We start from the raw sequence: 19,123 nt of genomic DNA on the forward strand, positions 1-19,123 counted from the left end.
AGAAATTTCTGTCAAAAGATGATATTCAAAGATGTGTATTTGACTGAGCCATCACTTTCTATTTATAGGCAACTACTAGGTTTAGGTTAAAAATTATTTGGCATTAAAATAATGAAAAAATCAATTTGAAACTCCTTAATTAGTGGCCGACCATGGTGTTGTATTGGGCCCCACTTGATTTTGCAGTTTTATCAAATTTTATCTCTATTTTCTCAAAAACGCCAATTTTCCAATTCTAACATTTAAAATGCCAAAACTAATTATTTAATAACTAAAATAGATTATTAAATAATATTGTAATTTAATTTAATTATTAATTAGACATATAAAGTCTATTAATAAATAAATAAACCTAGAAACTCTTTTCTTTACAATTTCACCCCTGCTTAGTGAAAATTCATAAAATTAGACATAGTCTAACTTTAGAATTATAATTGATCAATCACGAATCAATTAATGAGTCTTACAAGCAGAATGTTCTCAACTAGAATGGGGACCATGGATCTATATGCTGAGCTTCCAATAAGTGAACTAAATTTACCAAGTAAATTCCTACTTATTAATTCTTCGTTGAATCCACTCTTAGAACTTAGAATTGCACTCTCAGACTTATATAGAGCATATTGTATGTTCCACGATATCAATATGCTATCTCATTTAACCATTGTTATAATCTTATTGTGATTTAAAGATCCTCTATATAGATGATCTACATCGAGATGGGATTCCTTTACCGTTCTCACCCCTCAATGTATTTTGCCCCTTAAAACACTTAGCTACCTGTAAATGGTGTTTAGTGATCTAATAATTAGTCAGTTAAACAAGAGCTCATCCATTTACTTCTATTTGCTAAGCTCGAAGGGAATCATCACTTGACTTCTATACACCAGTAGAAGCTATAGATTCCATATTTATGTTCAGCACTCCCACTCAATCATACTATCATGTTCCCAAAATATACGTATCACCCTGACCCAAAAGTAGGCTTAACTAATAAATCAAAGAACATGAATAGCACTCCTGAGTTGAGCCCAAGCATATCAGGATTTAGATTCTTTTAATCTTAAGATCAACTACTGATATTGACTTGGAAAGATATGTATAACGGTAAGTTTGTAATATCTTAACTTAGTTGCAGTATCGGTCCAGTCCAATGTATACTCCATACATTCGAAACTAGTATACTTTACTAATGTCCTGGAAAGAACATAACACTTACTCCAAGTGTAAGTATACATCATCGCTGATTATCACATTAGTGTAAACCCAATAACACTGATGAAACAGGGACCAAAACTTTTGATACATATGATCACAATCACATTCCACTGTGTTGACGATACTGTAATTGTGAATAAACATATGATCTGGATTTAACTGATTCTGTGTGTAAATGTAATAAACATATATAAACCATTAGCATGTAAAATTCATGCAAACATTAATCACTTCAAATTTCTTATATTGATAACTAATCAGATTGTAAAGAGTTTTATTAAGGGCATAAAACCCAACATTTATTCCAATCAGAAACCTGTTTAAACCCCAACTCCTGGTGATTTGGGTTGACAGACTTTGCTCTAGGTCACAGCAGCAGCCCCAGTCAAATGATGGTTGTTACTCCATAAAAATCCTCTACAGATGGTCTCTATGTCTCTAACAATACTTTTAGAAAACCATTTTTTGACTCCAATAGAAATGAATGGCCTGGAGCAAATATCTAGATAATATTGGGTGCTTAGAAAGGGTGTATACTGATGTATGTACCTTATTAGTGTTTTAAATATCTAGATAGTTTTAATTTTAGTTTATATATGGGTAAATAGTGGCATAAGTACCTAAAATTTTAAGTTTATAAGTTGCATAAATTCAATGATTATTTTTAGCGGTATAAGTATCCAATGTTTGTAAAACTGTAATTTTTCTCTAATTATGTTAGTATAGACTCTGTTATTGTTTTAGACAGAGAACATATAAGGCCCAAATTCTAGATAATTGGGTTTATAAAAAAATATGTAATATCTGTTACTTCTAAATATATTACAGTTTTACAAACATTGGTACTTATATCGCTAAAAATAAATATTGAAGTTTATGCCGCTTACAAATTTAAAACATTGAGTACTTATATTGTTATTTATCTTTCCTACATAGAACATTGCTATTTGGCACCAGTAGTGCCCAATACTTTTTATATGTGGCGCCCCACAATTAGTTAGTGATATTCATGAAAAATTATTTTCTTAAGTTATATGAGACTCGATACTTAATTACATTAATAGCAGTATGACACCGAGGAGGGTGCTAGGTACCAATTATATCTTTTAGCAATTATCATATATATATAAGTAGTATAAGATGGTGTGTGTTGAAGGTCTTGGGTTCGAGTATTAAACGCTTAAACACTTAAATAAAAGAAATACAATTATTTAAAATATTTGGTAAATTTTTTGATGAGAAATTAAAAATAATTTACAATGAGAAAATAGGGTTCAAATTCTAGTCTCATTTAAAGAATATAAACAAAGTATGTGAAGGTGGAGATACACGGGTGGAAGTAACTAAAATATCAATGGTCTTTGTGACTCCAGACGATTTTGAATATTCCTTGTGACTCTGATTATGATCAATTTTTTACTGCTTTGTGGATTAATGGCCACGGTAATGGATGCTAATTTTGTTGATGAGATTGTGCAATTGACGGATAGGTTGGGAATGGAACAAGAGGAGGAATGGGAAGTGAATGAAGAACAAGCTACTGAGTTTGGAGAAAAGTTGTTGATAGGGAGAATCGTCTCAAAACAAAGTATTAGTCTTGGTTTATTCAAAATAATTTTCACTAGGATGTGGAAATATGTTGGGGAATGGAAAGTTAAGATTATGGAAGAAGATGCAGAAAACATGTACTTTGGTCTCTCCTTTCAGAGTAAAAATGATGCTAAGAAGATACTTGAGAAGCAACCCTGGCTCTTTAATGGAGGTTTTTTGGTCCTTGATGATTGGCCAAAAAGTGGACTGTGGAGGGATGCTCGGTTAAGTAGAGTTCCACTTTGGGTTAAGTTGAGAGACTTCCCACTCAAGACTTTAACGATTAACAATGTCAAGAGGATTGGGAACATGGCGGGAGAGGTTCAGGATGTTATTTTGGAATAATCCACAACAAGTGTTTTTAAATGGCTATGTCCGGGTTAAGATTGCATTCCCAATTGATAGTGCGGTTTTTGTTGGCAGGTACATTCCTGTAGATGGTGGTAAATGTTGGGTCCAATATAAGTTTGATAAACTACCTTTATTATGCTTTAATTGTGGTATATGGGGGCATGATCAAGCAAACTGTGTGAAGGAGTTGGTGATGGAATCTAATGTGTCTGGAGGTCAAGTTCCAAAATATGGAGTATGGTTGAAGGATGAGGATCCTATTCCGAATTGCTTTGTAGCATATCATCAACTTATGTCTAAACAAGGTGAAGGTCGGGTTCGTGATAATACTGATGAACCGGTGGTGGATGGGGTTCGCCGGTCGGAGGAAGGGCGACATGAGACTCTAGATGTGCGTAGAAGTGTGGTTCCCACGATGCAACAGATGGAGAAGGAGGTGGCGACTGGCGTGGGTCGTGGGCAGGCAGTTATAGGAGATCTGATGACTCAAAAATTAAAAGCTAAAATGCAGGTGGGTTTTGAAGTGGGCCATAAGTGTACTCAAATGGACTATATGAAAAGCCCATCTACTTTAGAAGCTGGTCAAAGCTCAATTGGGCTACAACAAAAGGAGCCCAATATCTCACAAGAGTCAGGGAAACAGGATGCAAATGCTGGTGTGGCTTCGATAGTGGAGAGTTTGAAAGAAAGTAATGGTAAGGGGCATGGTCTCGTGACCAGGTGGAGGGTAGGGTGGAGGTTGAGCTTGAGAATGAGGGGGCGGGTAGGAAGAGGCAGTGTGGGCGACTGGGAAGTGTTGATGGCCGAGATGCTCGACCGATTGAAGGGGCGGCGATGGAAGACATGGTGGCTTTGGGGAATTATAAGCCAGGGCATACAATGGAAGGTCAGGGGACTATTTCGGGTGGGAAGGAGAGCAGAAAACGCATTTCAATCAAGAATAAGGCACAGGCAAAAGCTAGGAGTGGAGGGAATAAAACTGGTTGTGCTCTGGCTGAGAATACCAGTGTTCGAGATGGTGGGTTTGGAGTGGTTGAAGCCGATTCTGCTGCTGGGGAAGATGGGGACAACGTTAATGACATTATTTCAGAGGTAGGTGTTTCTAATTGTGTGGATTTATCTGCCTCTTGTTCTGAATTTGAAGCGGCGAGCCTTGTTGATCAAGGCTGCCGAGCGCAATGAAAATATTAAGTTGGAATGTCCAGGGGATTGGGAATCCCTGGACATTACGAGCATTGCAATCCCATGTGCGTGATATTGGTCCAAGTTTAATTTTTCTTGCTGAGAGTAAATTAACTCGTGATCAAGCGGAAAGGGTATGTAGTGTTCTTTAATATGGGAACTTGTGGATAGTTGATAGAGTGGGGCTGAGTGAGGGATTGTTATTGATGTGGAAAGATGATATTAAAGTGCAAGTTTTGTCTAGTTCTCCGGGTCATATTCTTGCTACAGTTGCTGGTAGTGGATTTTCTCCATGGTTTTTTACAGGATTTTATGGAAATCCTGATGCTAGCCAACGACATTTTTCTTGGCGGCTCTTACGAGATTTGCGAAAGGAAGTGCAGGGTCCATGGCTTTGTATTGGGGATTTTAATGAAATTTCAAGTTTGTCGGAAAAAGTGGGGGGTAGAGATAGGCTTCTGGGGGTGATGGATGGATTCAAAGAAGTTTTAGATGATTGTCGGTTTATGGATTTCAGTTCAGTGAAGCATGATTTAACTTGGTGTAATGAACATGGTACTTCCCCAATTATGGAGCGGCTTGACCGCGGGTTGTGTACAGAGGAGTGGCTAGCTCAGTTTGAAGGGGCTGGCATTTCTTTGTTAGATTGGTGGGAGTCGGATCATCGGGCGTTGGTTGTGGATATGCCGATTCGGATAGATGGTAGTAAATGTGGAAAAACAAAGCGGAAAATTCGCTTTCATTTTCAGGAAGCGTGGTGCCAAGAGGAGGAATGTACGGAGATAGTCGATCAATTATGGAAGGAGAGTAGTAGCAGAGGCCGCCCATATGCTTTTAGGTGTAAAATTAATAAGTGTGGGAAGGCTTTGCATGATTGGAATAAGAAGAAGAAAAAGTGATTAAATAGTGAGATTGAGCAAACAAAAAAAGCACTTCATGAACTCACTGTTATGTTGGCACCTTCTCATTTCTTGAGTGTAGCGATCTTAGTCATCTTGGCACCTTCTCATTTCTCAAGCATGCTCTTCCAACCAAGATTAGAACTCTCTCCTTTGGTTAGCAAGACTTTTAGTTAGGGCTGCTCGAGTTTAAGTTTGCTCTTGGTGAACGGTTTGGAACTAACCTTGCATTTAGCCTATCGCGTCTCGTAACTGATCCATCTCTAGGTCAATTCCTTTGATAACCATATGGGGTTTATTCCGTGGCCTAATTAAAGATGCCAAGACCTTGAGTAGTTTGAGTTTGGCTCATGCCTTCATTAGGTAGGACAAAGTTTCTTGTATTGGCCCTTCTGGTGGCACTGTTAGTACCGTCGCCTCTAGCGGTGGTAGCATGGGTGGTACGCCCAGTCGTTGTTTGCCCAGCAACATCATTTTGGCAAGTTGTCCCATGACCAATAGTAGTTTGGGCAGTAGCATGAGTGGTAGTTGCACCACTATTACCAAGACGTCGGGGTCGCTCTCCATTGTTCCTGTAGAGATTCCTTGCTGATGGAACTTGCTAGGAATTATCTATCTTCTCATCAGGTTGTTCTTGAGATCTTCTAGTTAGCACCATTACTTCGGTAAAAAGCTTCAAGATTTTGGTTAAAGCTCTCAATGAAAGTACCAAAATATTGACTAGATTTTTAGCCAACTGATGCGGAGTCATAATAAATGAGATTTAAACCAAAATTGTAACAATAAATGTAAATAATGATACCAAAATTTACAATAAATGTAAAGAAAGACACCGAAATTTAAAGAGGTTCGACCCTAGATGTGGGTAATAGCCTCCTCCCTTTGTGTTTTATTGATTAGAGTTGCAATATCAAGAATAGGCTCTTAAATGAAGGAAAAATAACAATGGCAGAGTCTTTTCTCTCTAAGTCCTCAAATTTTTGAATCCCCTTCCCAAGTCATGGCTGACCCTTTATATAGGGAAAAAGGTCGGTGCTTCTCACTTCAGGAGAAGCGACTAATGTGGTGCTATCTCAACCGCCTCCTTGGTTTTTGGAAGTGATTGAAATCTTATTCTTATGGTAATATCCCGCTATTTTTGCGGGTTTGTAATCGTCTTTGAGCTTCTTGCGGGATTTGAATATTTGAATTAGTCATTGACGATGAGGGTCTCCCAAGGGTGTGGTGTGATCATTAACCACGTTCGGGGATAGAAGCTAATACTTGGGGGTGATACCCCCGAGATCCAACATGAGGAAGGTGTCAATGACTATCTCGGGGTGACTTCCCCCAGACCCTTTCAACATTGTGGGTAGTCATGGTGTCATGAGGATGTACTTATCTACCTTTGAGGATGGCATCACGTCCATGGTGGGAGTAGTGTCATCTACCCCCTAGACTAATTTGACCCGTAAGTGTGTGGTGATCGTTTATCCCACCTATGAGGGTGTCAGTCCACCATTTTTCCTTCTTGGAGGTAAGCATCTTGCTCAAGCTAGGGGTAAACGTAAACGTCAGACTTTTATTCTAACGGTCATGACCACTCGTCATGACTAATTATCACTTTAACGGACTTTACATATTCTCCATTAATGATGTAGTCCCAGTATTTCTATGCCACATGTCGTTACTCTTGCCATGTCACCATCATCGAAATTTGGGTAAACACTTTGCTTTTCTCATTTTTAGTATTCGACTTACTTTTTTTCTTAATTTGTTGATTTAACTCAAATATTCTTAATGAACCCATGAGCTCTTCAATTTTTTATTTTACCAAAATCTTTTGTCTCTTCCATTGCTAGTATTTTCGTATCAAATCTGTCAAGAAGCACATGAACAATTTTCTGAACCAGCACAGATTCATCTACTTTTTTTGCCAAGGCAAAAAACTTATTAGCAATATCAAATAATCTTTCATATATAAAATTCAGATAATGTTTCAGTTTCTGACATTCTTAATTCATCGAATCTAGTTTGCAACATGGTAAAACATGATCTCTTTACATCAACGGTACCTTCAAATTGAATTTAAAGAATTTCCCATGCTTCCTTTGCAGAATCACAAGATAATATCAATTTAATAAAGTGTTCACCAACACTATTAAAAATAACATGCAAAACTTTATTGTTATAACCAGATATTTTTTCATCTTCAGTGGTCCAATTAAGTTCAGGTTATACCTTAGCATTACCTTCATCATCATTTTTAGTAGGTCGAGACCAACCTACAACTATAGCCCTCCATACCTTCTCATCTTGTGACTTAATGAATGCTCTCATTCTGACCTTTCAATATGGATAATGCAAGTCATTCAACAGGAGTGTTCGAGTAATGGAGCTGCCTTCTGCAAACAACGACATCTAACACAAAATAAAATAATCATAAGATCTCACTAAGAGTTTAATAACCTGTTTTGATACCAATTGAAATTTTGTATTTTAGTATTACCAATTTATTATTTAATTAGTCAATTAATTAAATGCAAAATAATATATATGGTACTGAAATAGTTATTTTGTAACTAACTCTATAACTACAGAATAAAACCAGAAAACAAACAGTGCAGGAAAGTAAAAATATACAAAATTTTTGTACGTAGTATCAACAATCCTTACAGTTTGTTACTAGTCCACGGGGCTACGCCCAAAGATAAGATTCATTAGATAAATCTCAAAAATACAAAGTAATTGACTTATGCATAAATAGACTCCCTTTTATTGTATGTCGCAAGCTTGATGTATTCTACCTTCTAATCGAATCTTGTTGAAACTTCAAGTGCTCGAACTCCCTTCAATATCCTTGAAGAGTGCTTGCTTCCTATCGAGGCAAGACTTGAAAAGACCACAACTCACTAGATAATTTCTTAAAATAGATCTTCAATCAGCCCAGAAATTTGTGTTTCTGCACCTACATAATTGTAAGCAGTAAGTGCAAGTTTCTTTTTATAGAAAAAGAAAATTTGCTTCGATTTTCTTTACAAGAAATCTGATCAAACATATTAAGAAACTCACACAAGATCAGATATACACAGCTGGATAGAAAAATGATGAGTCATCCAATTTACCCTTTATGCCTTATTTTTCATAAATAGAAAAATTAGATATATTTCTTCCACATTTTGAAACTCTAAAAATTACTTTTCACGATTCTCATAGTGATCCGCATTAAAATATACTTTAGAATTCCTTATAACAAGTCTTAATATGTCTTTTTTTTTTTTTTTTTTTGTAATAGTTAAATTGTTTATTGAGAAAAGATTGTAAATCTAAATCTCATTCATTTAAATTTTTACTTCCAACATTTAATATTATTGACTTTACAATATATTTAACTACACAATATTAGCGTCTTAATTTTAAATTATTATGTAAGGATTTTATGTTCTTAAGGATCTATATATAAAGAGATAATTACAGTACTGAAATTTTTAACTTTTTTACTTTTATAATGTGGGACGGATTTTTTTTCAAAAATACTGTGTAAATTTTATACTGTGTATTATATTAAGTTTTCACTGTTATTTTACGATTTTTTTTAGTTGTTCTGCTGCTAATTTTAGTGGTTTTGTTTTGTATTCCACTGTTATTTAAAAATACAGTATTTTTAAAATAATTTCTGTGTGACAGTAATTTTGTAAAAATTAAATTAAATTTCAGTATTTTTGTAAGTTTTCAATATAAAAACCTATTGACTGAAAAGCAAGAAAACTTTTTGCTTGTGTTAGGGTTGGGCTTAGACGCCTATCATAGTCCATATACTATTACTGGGTCGCCAACCACAACACACTCCATAGACTGTGATGGGCTTCTCTTTATGCAGTCCAACTATACTTTGTTTCTCTCCTTTTATTTTATATCATCTTTTATTTATCAAATAAATAATTATATAATTAATTTTCTATAAAATATTATTATATTTTATTGTTTTATAAATAATAATTTATATTATTTTTTTCTTAAAAATAATTTATATAAAATAATACTTTATTATTTTATTGTAATAAATAAATTAATACTTTTTTAATTTATTTTTACAAAGAAAATAATCATTAGTATTTTTCTATTTTACCAAATACTTTGTCTTTGTTATCAAACTACAGTTTGGGGACAAATGAATTTGTATTTCTAAGCTCTAATAAATTAATTATTTCGCTAACTCTTGGTTGAACAAATTTAACTATATTATCCCACTAATAAATCATAGTTTCACACTCAAATCGTATAATTTCTATATTTTAGAAATTAGAAGCAATTAATCACAATAATTTATATGTTTTGATATAGTCATGGCATGGCATGAGTTGAGATCCTCCATTAAATAATTATAACGTAATAGAGCGATGTATCTTCGTCTATTAACCTCTCTAATTCTTTGTTTATCAATTAGTACCTTGATACTCTAATTAACATTTCTGTAAGCCACATACAAAAGAAATTAATAGAAATTGAGTGCTCTATGTTTAAGTATTGCTATCAATACTAAAAGAAATATTTAATTTACTCTCAATCAAAGAAGGACTGGATTCCATATATGTGCAATATGTTCTCAAGTATCGATAATTATTAAGATTTAGTCATTAGTTTGTCTTTAGCTAATCCCTCTGTTTTATATATTATGTCAGGTTGTTGTTACCCTTTTATTGTTTTTCTGTCCTTTTTGTTATTTAACTGATTAGTTATTGCTAATCAGTTAGTTAAGGCGGTTTAAGGATCTTTTGTCTCTACCTATATAAAGCTGGTTTTACTCTGTACCTATCATTCATTCATTCTTTAATAAATGATGTTTTTCTTTTCTCTAATCCGCGTTATGGTATCAGAGCGGGGAAAGAAAGCTTTCCCCAGATCTTGATCTTTCTTCGACTTCTCCGTCGTGTTCTCCGACTCCTTCGTCGTGTTTCTTTCTCTTCCTCTGTTCCTTGTTTTTCCAATACCAGAATTGGTGTTCCAACCAATTCTGCGCATTCGTCTTCTATCAGTTCTTTCTCGAATAAGCCTTTCTTGCTACTAAAATGTCTAATGACGATAACTCTGGTTTTACTATCATGGGAGAAGATAATGGACCACCAGTGAATCTTGCTGTGCAAAGAGGACAAATCCAGCAAATGATGCAGTAGAGAAACCCTCTTGAAGATCCAACGGACCCATATTATCTTCACCATGCTGATAACCCAGGAAATATACTCGTTTCTCAACTTCTGACTGGGCAGGACAACTACATGTCATGGAGCAGGGCTATGCAATTGGCCATCTCAGTCAAGAACAAGCTCGGATTCTTGGACGGTTCTATCCCTAAACCTTCTTTATCTGAATCTGTTTTGTATAATGCCTGGACTAGAAACAATAACATTGTTATTTCTTGGATCCTAAATTCAGTCTCTAAAGAAATTTCCTCTAGTATTTTGTATGATGAATCTGCAGCTGCTATATGGAATGATCTTAAAATTCACTTTCATCAAAAGAATGGACCACATATTTACAATTTGAGGAAGGGCTTAATGAATCTGAGACAAGACAATCAAGGAATCAGTATGTATTTCACTAAGTTGAAAACGATCTGGGAACAACTATCTCAATATCGTTCTAATTGTGTTTGTAATGGCTGTAATTGTGGTGGTGTCAAAAGACTTCAAGAACACTACCACATGAAGCATATAATGTCATTCTTGATGGGGCTTTCTGACTCTTATTCTCAAGTAAGGAGTAGTATACTGCTTATGGACCCTCTACCAGAAATAAATCGTGTTTTTCACTTAGTTACACAGGAGGAAAATCAACGAGAGAGTTCCACTTCTGGTGGTGAGCAAAACCAAAACATGGCTTTTACTTTTCAAGGAGACAAAAGCAAAATGAACAAGCCTAATTCAAGTGGAAACAAATCATTTCCACAGAAGAGAAATAGGCCTTTTTGCACTCATTGCAACATTCTTGGGCATACGATTGATATTGAAAGATGTTATAAGATACACGGGTACCCTCCGGTTACAACAAGAACAAAGGAAAAGAAGCTGCTGCGAATCAAGTTCAAACTAACAACGAAAATGCTGGAGCTATTGGTGATAGTCAAACTCTACTGCCACAACTCACATCGACACAATATCAGCAACTTTTAAATCTTCTTGCTGCACAACAAACCGGTATAGCCTCATCAGAACCTAGCACTTCTATAGGAAACACAGGTATAATCCTTTCAAATGTGTCTTCTTTCCCTGTCAATGAATCTTGGATTTTAGATTCTGGGGCAACGAGACACATTTGCTCAAATCCTAAACTCTTTCAGTTTATTTGCAATATTTACACTACCAATTTATTATTACCAAACAATGACAGAATATTAGTGAATAAAGGAGGGTCTGTTGCCATTTCTTCTACTTTGACTCTAACAGATGTCTTATATGTCCCAACTTTTAAATATAATATTATATCTGTTCATTGTCTCACTAATGAAAACTCTTTTTTTGTTAAATTTTTCGATAATCATTTCATTATCCAGGACACCATCCAAAAGAAAAATGATTGGCAAAGGTGAGTCCAAGCATGGTCTGTACCTGTTGGATCTCTCACCCATTGAATCACCCGTTCTTTCCATAGCTGCTGATCTTTGGCACTCTCGGCTAGGACACCTTTCGAATAAATACTTGCATTTACTTAGCAATAAACTGAAATGTAATGTTACCAACTTGCATAAAGATTCTCCTTGTTACATTTGTCCCATGGCTAAACAAAGGAAACTTCCTTTTCCTAATAAAAACAGTTTTTCTTCTCATACTTTTGATCTCATACATTGTGATATATGGGGGCCTTATCACATTACCTCTTATTCTGGGCATAAGTTTTTTCTTACCTTAGTTGATGATCATTCACGTTTTACATGGACTTATCTTTTGAAACAAAAATCTGATGCTCTTAATATCATTCCCCAATTTCTTTCATATGTTCAAAATCAGTTTAATTGTATGATTAAAAAGTTTAGATCCGACAATGCACCTGAGCTGGTTTTCAAGGATCTTTTTCAAAAACTTGGCATCCTACATGACTTCACTTCTGTTGAAACCCCTGAACAAAATGTCGTTGCTGAACGAAAGCATCAACACTTGTTAAATGTTGCTCGCGCTCTTTGTTTTCAAGCCCACATACCTATTATTTTTTGGACTGAATGCATCTTAACTGCGACCTTCTTAATCAACCGAACACCTACTCTAATTCTACAAAATAAATCCCCTTATGAACTCTTGTTTAAAAAGGAACCTGATTATACTTACTTACGTAATTTTGGATGTTTAGTTTTTGCTTCAACTCTTGCAGCTCATAGAACAAAATTTGCTCCACGAGCTAGAACTTGTATCTTCATGGGTTATCCTCAAGAAGTAAAAGGCTACAAACTTTATGATATTAATTCCAAACAATTTTTTATTTCTAGAAATGTTGTTTTTCATGAAGGTATTTTTCCCTTTCACAAATTAAATAAAGATGCCATTAACATATTGATCCTTTTGTAGGACCGGTTTTACCATCTCCTGCTATACAGAATGTTCCCATTCATGATTATCCCATTACAGATACTAACCCTGCAGGATCTACCCAAGATTTCACTACTGAAGACATTAATGACAGCAACACACCAGATGCCGTTGATGACAACAATAATCTAGCTGCTGCTATCCCACACTCTCCACATGTTACTACTCCAGCTGCTTCAATCCCACCATCTCCACATGTCACCTTCGAAACACCACATGAGACACCCCCTGTGCCCCTAAGAAGATCTAGCAGAAGTGTTAAAAAGCCAAGTTATTTAAAAGATTTTGAATGCTATTCTACCATTCAAGATCATTCTTCAACACCACACACTCTTGATAAATTTCTTGCTTATACTTGGCTCACAAACTCTTACAAAGCTTTTATCCTTGCTGTTACTTCTCAGAAAGAACCCTAAACATATCAGCAGGCAATACAATTCAAGAAATGGTTGGATGCTATGGATCTAGAACTTACTGCTCTTCGCAACAACAAAACTTGGTCTGTTGTGCCTCTTCCACCTGGCAAGAAAGCTATCGGTTGTCGTTAGGTTTATAAAATCAAATTCAACAGTGATGGTTCCGTCGAAAGGAACAAAGCTCGCCTTGTTGCTCAAGGATATACTCAACAAGAAGGCCTTGATTTTTTTGACACTTTTTCTCCTGTGGCCAAAATGGTCACTTTTAAACTATTAATTGCTGTTTCCACAATTAAAAATTGGCATATGTTACAAATCGACATAGACAACGCCTTCTTAAATGGTGACCTCCTTGAAGAGGTCTATATGAAATTGCCACCTGGACTAACTTTACCTCCTTCTATTTCTGCAGATTCCAACCCCGTGTGCAAGCTACATAAATCTATCTATGGCCTACGACAATCTTCTCGTCAATGGTACAAAAATCTTTCAGACGCCTTACTTCAAGAAGGTTTTCATCAATCTCAAGCTGATTATACGCTGTTCACACGAGGCTCGGAAGACCAATTCATTGCACTTCTTGTCTATGTCGACGACATTGTGCTCACTGGACCAAATCTTGATGTTCTACACCAAGTTCAATCTTCTCTATACCAGAAGTTCAAACTCAAAACCCTTGGCCCTCTTCGATACTTCTTGGGTTTTGAAATTGCTAGAAGTAAAGATGGACTCTTTCTCTCACAACGAAAGTACACCATTCAACTACTTGAAGATACGGGTTATGTCGGCTGCAAACCCGCCAAAACTGCTATGGACCCTCGCACCAAACTTGATGATCAGCAAGGAGATCTTTTGACCAATCCATCTGCCTATCGACAAATCATTGGCAAGCTTCTCTATTTGACACTATCCAGACCCGACATCACTTTTGCCGTCAATTGTCTCAGCCAGTTCATGTCAAACCCCCGAAGTCCTCACTTACAGGCTCTCAATCACCTGCTACGTTACCTTAAAGGCAATCTGGGGCAAGGTCTCTTATACTCTCCCACTTCCTCTCTACACCTCAGAGGCTTTTCAGATTCAGATTGGGCATCATGCCCTGTCACTCGGCGTTCAACAACCGGTTTCTGCATCTTTATTGGGGATTATCTTATTTCCTGGAAAACCAAGAAACAACCTACCATTTCCAAGAGTTCGGCTGAAGCCGAATACAGGGCCCTCGCTGCCACTACCAGCGAGATCACATGGATTCAATACCTATTCAAAGACCTCCATATACCCCAACCTACACCAGCTTTCATTTATTGTGACAATCAATCTGCCATTCATATCGCAAATAACCCCACTTTTCATGAACGCACCAAACATATTGAGCTTGATTGCCACTTCATCCGTGACAAAATAAACAACTCCACAATTCGGCTTATCCCTGTTCCCAACAACCTTCAGCTCGCAGATACTTTCACCAAGCCATTGCCTTCAACAACCCTTTCCTCTCATATTGTCAAGATGTCTGTATATGATCTATACAATCAACCTTGAGGGGGGGCTATTAAGATTTAGTCATTAGTTTGTCTTTGGCTAATCCCTCTGTTTTGTATATTATGTCAGGTTGTTGTTACCCTTTTATTGTTTTTCTATCCTTTTTGTTATTTAACTAATTAGTTATTGCTAATCAATTAGTTAAGGCGGTTTAAGGATCTTTTGTCTCTACCTATATAAAGCTGGTTGTACTCTGTACCTATCATTCATTCATTCTTTAATAAATGATGTTTTTCTTTTCTCTAATCCGCGTGAATAATCTCAAAACTCCAAGATATCAAGAATTTGGTCTATGTTATCTTTCATAAAATTTACTCAATAAGTTAAAAGTTACAAGATTATAAATAGGAGTCCATTGCTCACTTCAAGATTAAGATCAAGTCTCAAACAATCATCGTATGATGAATGATGAACTTCTATATTTCAGCAGAGATTATTAGAAGTTTTAATCTTTCATTATGTCTCAAGTCCTATACAATCCATTTTGTGTCAACTACAATTAGCAATCTTGTAGATTCAGATTGTCCTGTCGAACAGGAGAGTGAATAGATTGTGCATATAATCTTAATTAATATCAAAGCTCCTATTTTATTATTAATGATTATTGATAATTAATTATGTTATATTCTTAAATTAAATCTGCTTATATCACTATTATAAAATGGCCCTTTAACTTCAATATTTTTAGACATTTAGCTTTGGTTTCGACTAGGGTGTTCAATAAAATTTACAAACCGCATAACACAAATAAACCGTTCAAACCAAACCGAATAAATCGACAAAAAATACAACCTGAAATAATACAATGAAAATCCAAACCGACCAATGAATATATTAGGTGGTTTACAAATTATTCTAAACCGCCCAATTAACCCGAATAAACCGAATTAAACCGATTTATATATAAGTGTATATCTTATATTATATAAATTACATTTATTAGTTAAACTATTTTGTATTTAAAGTTTGTACATTTTAATTTTTAACTTAAAACTTAGATTTTATAGTTAATAAGTTTTAGTGTATTTGGATATTGAAGTTAAAGTTTAAAATCTATACCATATTATCACTTTTTTTTATTATTATTTTATTCAATTATTATATGTTAACTACTACAAAAAAAAGGTCTTTTATCCCTGTTTTTAAGGGCGTTTTTTATCCCGGTTTTCGCTAAAATAAAAATCGGGATGTATGCTAGTGAGATAAAAGGTATTTAAAAAACCGGGATAAAAGGGGTACTTTTTATCCCACTTTTTATGAGAAAATTGGGATAAAATGTACCTTTTTATCCCACTTTTTCTATAAAAATTGGGATAAAAAGTCTTATTTTTTAATACATGCATATTCTGCCTATATTATATATATATTAATACTGCCTATATAATATATATTTTACATATATATACAATTTTTTATTGGAAAGCAAATAAAATTTATTGTACTAACAAAATTATTTACAAATGATAAATAAAATATTTTTTACATACATTCATACCATTATAACTTTATATATATAAACATTAACACATAGCTAATACCATAAATCTTCCAAGTTACAAAAGTAAAGAAAATGCACAATATTCCTCCCATGAGCTATCTTTTTTCCCTTACTTTCCTATACTTGTGACTTTATCCTGAAAATTGAAAGTTATAATATATTGTAAGAGAAAAGAAATAAATTTAATAATAACGCATTCAAACAATCGTGTGTAAAGAATAAAATCAATAAACTAACATGAGAAGATTTAATAATATCAATTGTTGTTTTCACTTCATAATCCTTATAACACAAACAGAAAAGAAAAAAAAAAGGAAAAAATGTCATTGGTAAATTAGTTTATAAAAAACTTTTGTTATTACAAAATAATCTATTGAACCTAATTTCCCTTCTAAAAACCAGAACTTCTAGGTAAAGAACTAAAGAAAAATAACAATACGATAAGCAATGTGCACAATATATGCAAATTAACAACCACCTAGAAATGATTATAATTGACTTATGCAAATTAACAACCACAACTAATTCATGTAATAACAATTCAAAGCAAAAATCAAACTACTATTAACTATATAGAGCCTTTCTCAAACATGATATAAAACTATATAAAGATTAATAAACAGAGATGATTACTCTTCGGAAATTGCAGAGTAAACAGAAAAGGCAATATAAAGATTAATAAAACTAGCAGTGGTACTTCACTATTTTTTCTTCTATTTTTTAGGTGAACTAAAGACAATATAAATATATTTATTCAATTAAAACTAAGTAAAGTCAATACACTAATATCGAAAACTATGGACAAGAAAATATGCAATGCGATTCTTTAGAAAAACAATCATGTCGTGCCACAAGAGAGGCATATAAAGATTAATGAAACTAGTATTGAGATTGTAATATTTTTTTTTATTTGTTTGTCTTTCCTTGAGGAAAAATAAAGACAATATCAATATATTTGTTCAAGAGACATGTAAAGACAAATCCTTTCAATATGTTAAAAAAGTTAAAAAATCTCTCTGTCAAACATTTCAAGTTCACACTTGTTTTTTTTTTTCTTTTGTTAAAATTTCAAGTTCACACTTGCTGTTTTTAGGAGATCCGAAAATTTTCTTGACATTGATTAATAATAGAAATTTTCACCTTATTAAGCACCACCACACACTATTTTCACACACAAAACGAACAACGAAAAAACAGTCGTTGAACTTGCACAAGCAACATCACAGAAATAAAAAAAAAAATATAGAAATCAAATAAAAATTATATTGAACATCAGATCGACATAGAAAAAACTTGGAACCAAGATATAATCCCTAACTTTCAGCAAAAAAACAAAACGATATAATCTCAAATTAGTAACTATATTAGGGTTCAAAATTCAAAAATTGAGAGTAGTATGTATGAATGAACACTGAAGCACAATCATGAATCAATAACCTTGATGGTTCTTAAACTCCTCTTTTTTTTTTTTTTTAACACAAAAAACAACAATGTTGATTAACATTATAAATGTGAACCAAACCCAAGAAAATAAAACAAATTACTACTTCTAATGAATTCAATAACCATACTTTATTTCAAATCATTTCATACTCTAAAATCATGCTCACTTGTCAATAAAAATCCAAAAACCTATACATATGCAACTAAAGGGAAAAGGGTTGTTATGAGCTAACCTTGTGGCTTGCCCTTGACACTAGGCAACAGAAAAGAGAAAGACAATGGTTGGAGCTTATATCGTCCTTCATAGCAATTGTTTCAATAACTGTCAATTATATATATATATATGGAGTACCTTAATTATATATTTACTTATCTATATGTATATGTACAGGTACCTTCAAGAATAGCAAAAATATTGATATTGAGCTTAAGATTCCAAAAGGAAATGATAGCTTTGAGACAAATAAGGAAATTTTCAATGGCCATAATACAGTTCAATCAGCCCATTTCTTGTCCTTGCTCTTATTTAAAAAACCATAACCTACCAATCATCAATTTGAAAAAAAAACAAAAAATCCGTAGAGAACAATAAAAGAAACATTCAAAGTAAAGGAAACAAAACAAGTAGGCATAAGGCAAACACCAAGCATGCATGAGTTTTTTTTTTTTGAAATAAAGCGTTAGATAGATATCAAAATTAGACCTCACGATCATTACAAAGGATAGTATCAGGTATTGCGGAGGGTTTCACAAAACCTGAGATGTTCTGGGCGAACGCCCAATTAGCCACATTATGGGCAGCAAAATTACAACAACGCGGAATAAACGAAAAATTACAAGAATGACTTACTATGGGCATGCATGAGTTACTCCTACTACATTTTATATAAATCCACACCAAACCACTAAAAGTTTCAATTAAAATTTCCCATATCAGAATGACTTACCATAGTTCCAAGAAGAGTCTCGCTGAATCTTTGAATTTTAAGATTTTTGGTAACTATGTAATTATCACTTTCACCATTGATCATTGGAATTGAATATGCCTTCCTATGATTATCATTCACTCTCTTTCCTTCTATTTTGTTTCTTCTTCAATAATTACAGAAAAAAAAAATAACCGGAGAAGAAAATAATTAAAAATTTTAAAATTGATTAAACATGACCTTAAACATTATTAACTTAGAAAATTAATCAACGTAAAGTGTGGCCCAACTAGTAAAGAAAGACCATAAGCAATCTACTCTTTCTCTATATGTATAAAGCCAACAATTTTAAAAACTAGTAACACCTACTAGTTCAATAGATAATTGATTTATTACTGGAAATTGAAAGTCACCTCATTATCTTGAAATATTTCTAATGCTTGATTGCATGCCTCACATACATGATTGAAACCTAATGATGGGCATTTCAAAATATTGCTCC

The 19,123-nt window shown here is 34.1% G+C and overlaps 1 protein-coding gene across 1 annotated transcript; it reads left to right on the top strand.

Moving 5' to 3' along the window:
- Positions 1 to 13,467: 13,467 nt before the first annotated feature.
- LOC133032160 (uncharacterized mitochondrial protein AtMg00810-like) lies at positions 13,468 to 14,754 on the top strand. The gene has a single exon (XM_061106024.1). The coding sequence runs from the start codon at positions 13,468 to 13,470 to the stop codon at positions 14,752 to 14,754; it is 1,287 nt and encodes a 428-aa protein (XP_060962007.1).
- The last annotated feature ends 4,369 nt before the right edge of the window (positions 14,755 to 19,123 follow it).

This window comes from Cannabis sativa, chromosome X (genome assembly GCF_029168945.1).
Source record: "Cannabis sativa cultivar Pink pepper isolate KNU-18-1 chromosome X, ASM2916894v1, whole genome shotgun sequence".
Lineage (NCBI taxonomy): Eukaryota > Viridiplantae > Streptophyta > Magnoliopsida > Rosales > Cannabaceae > Cannabis > Cannabis sativa.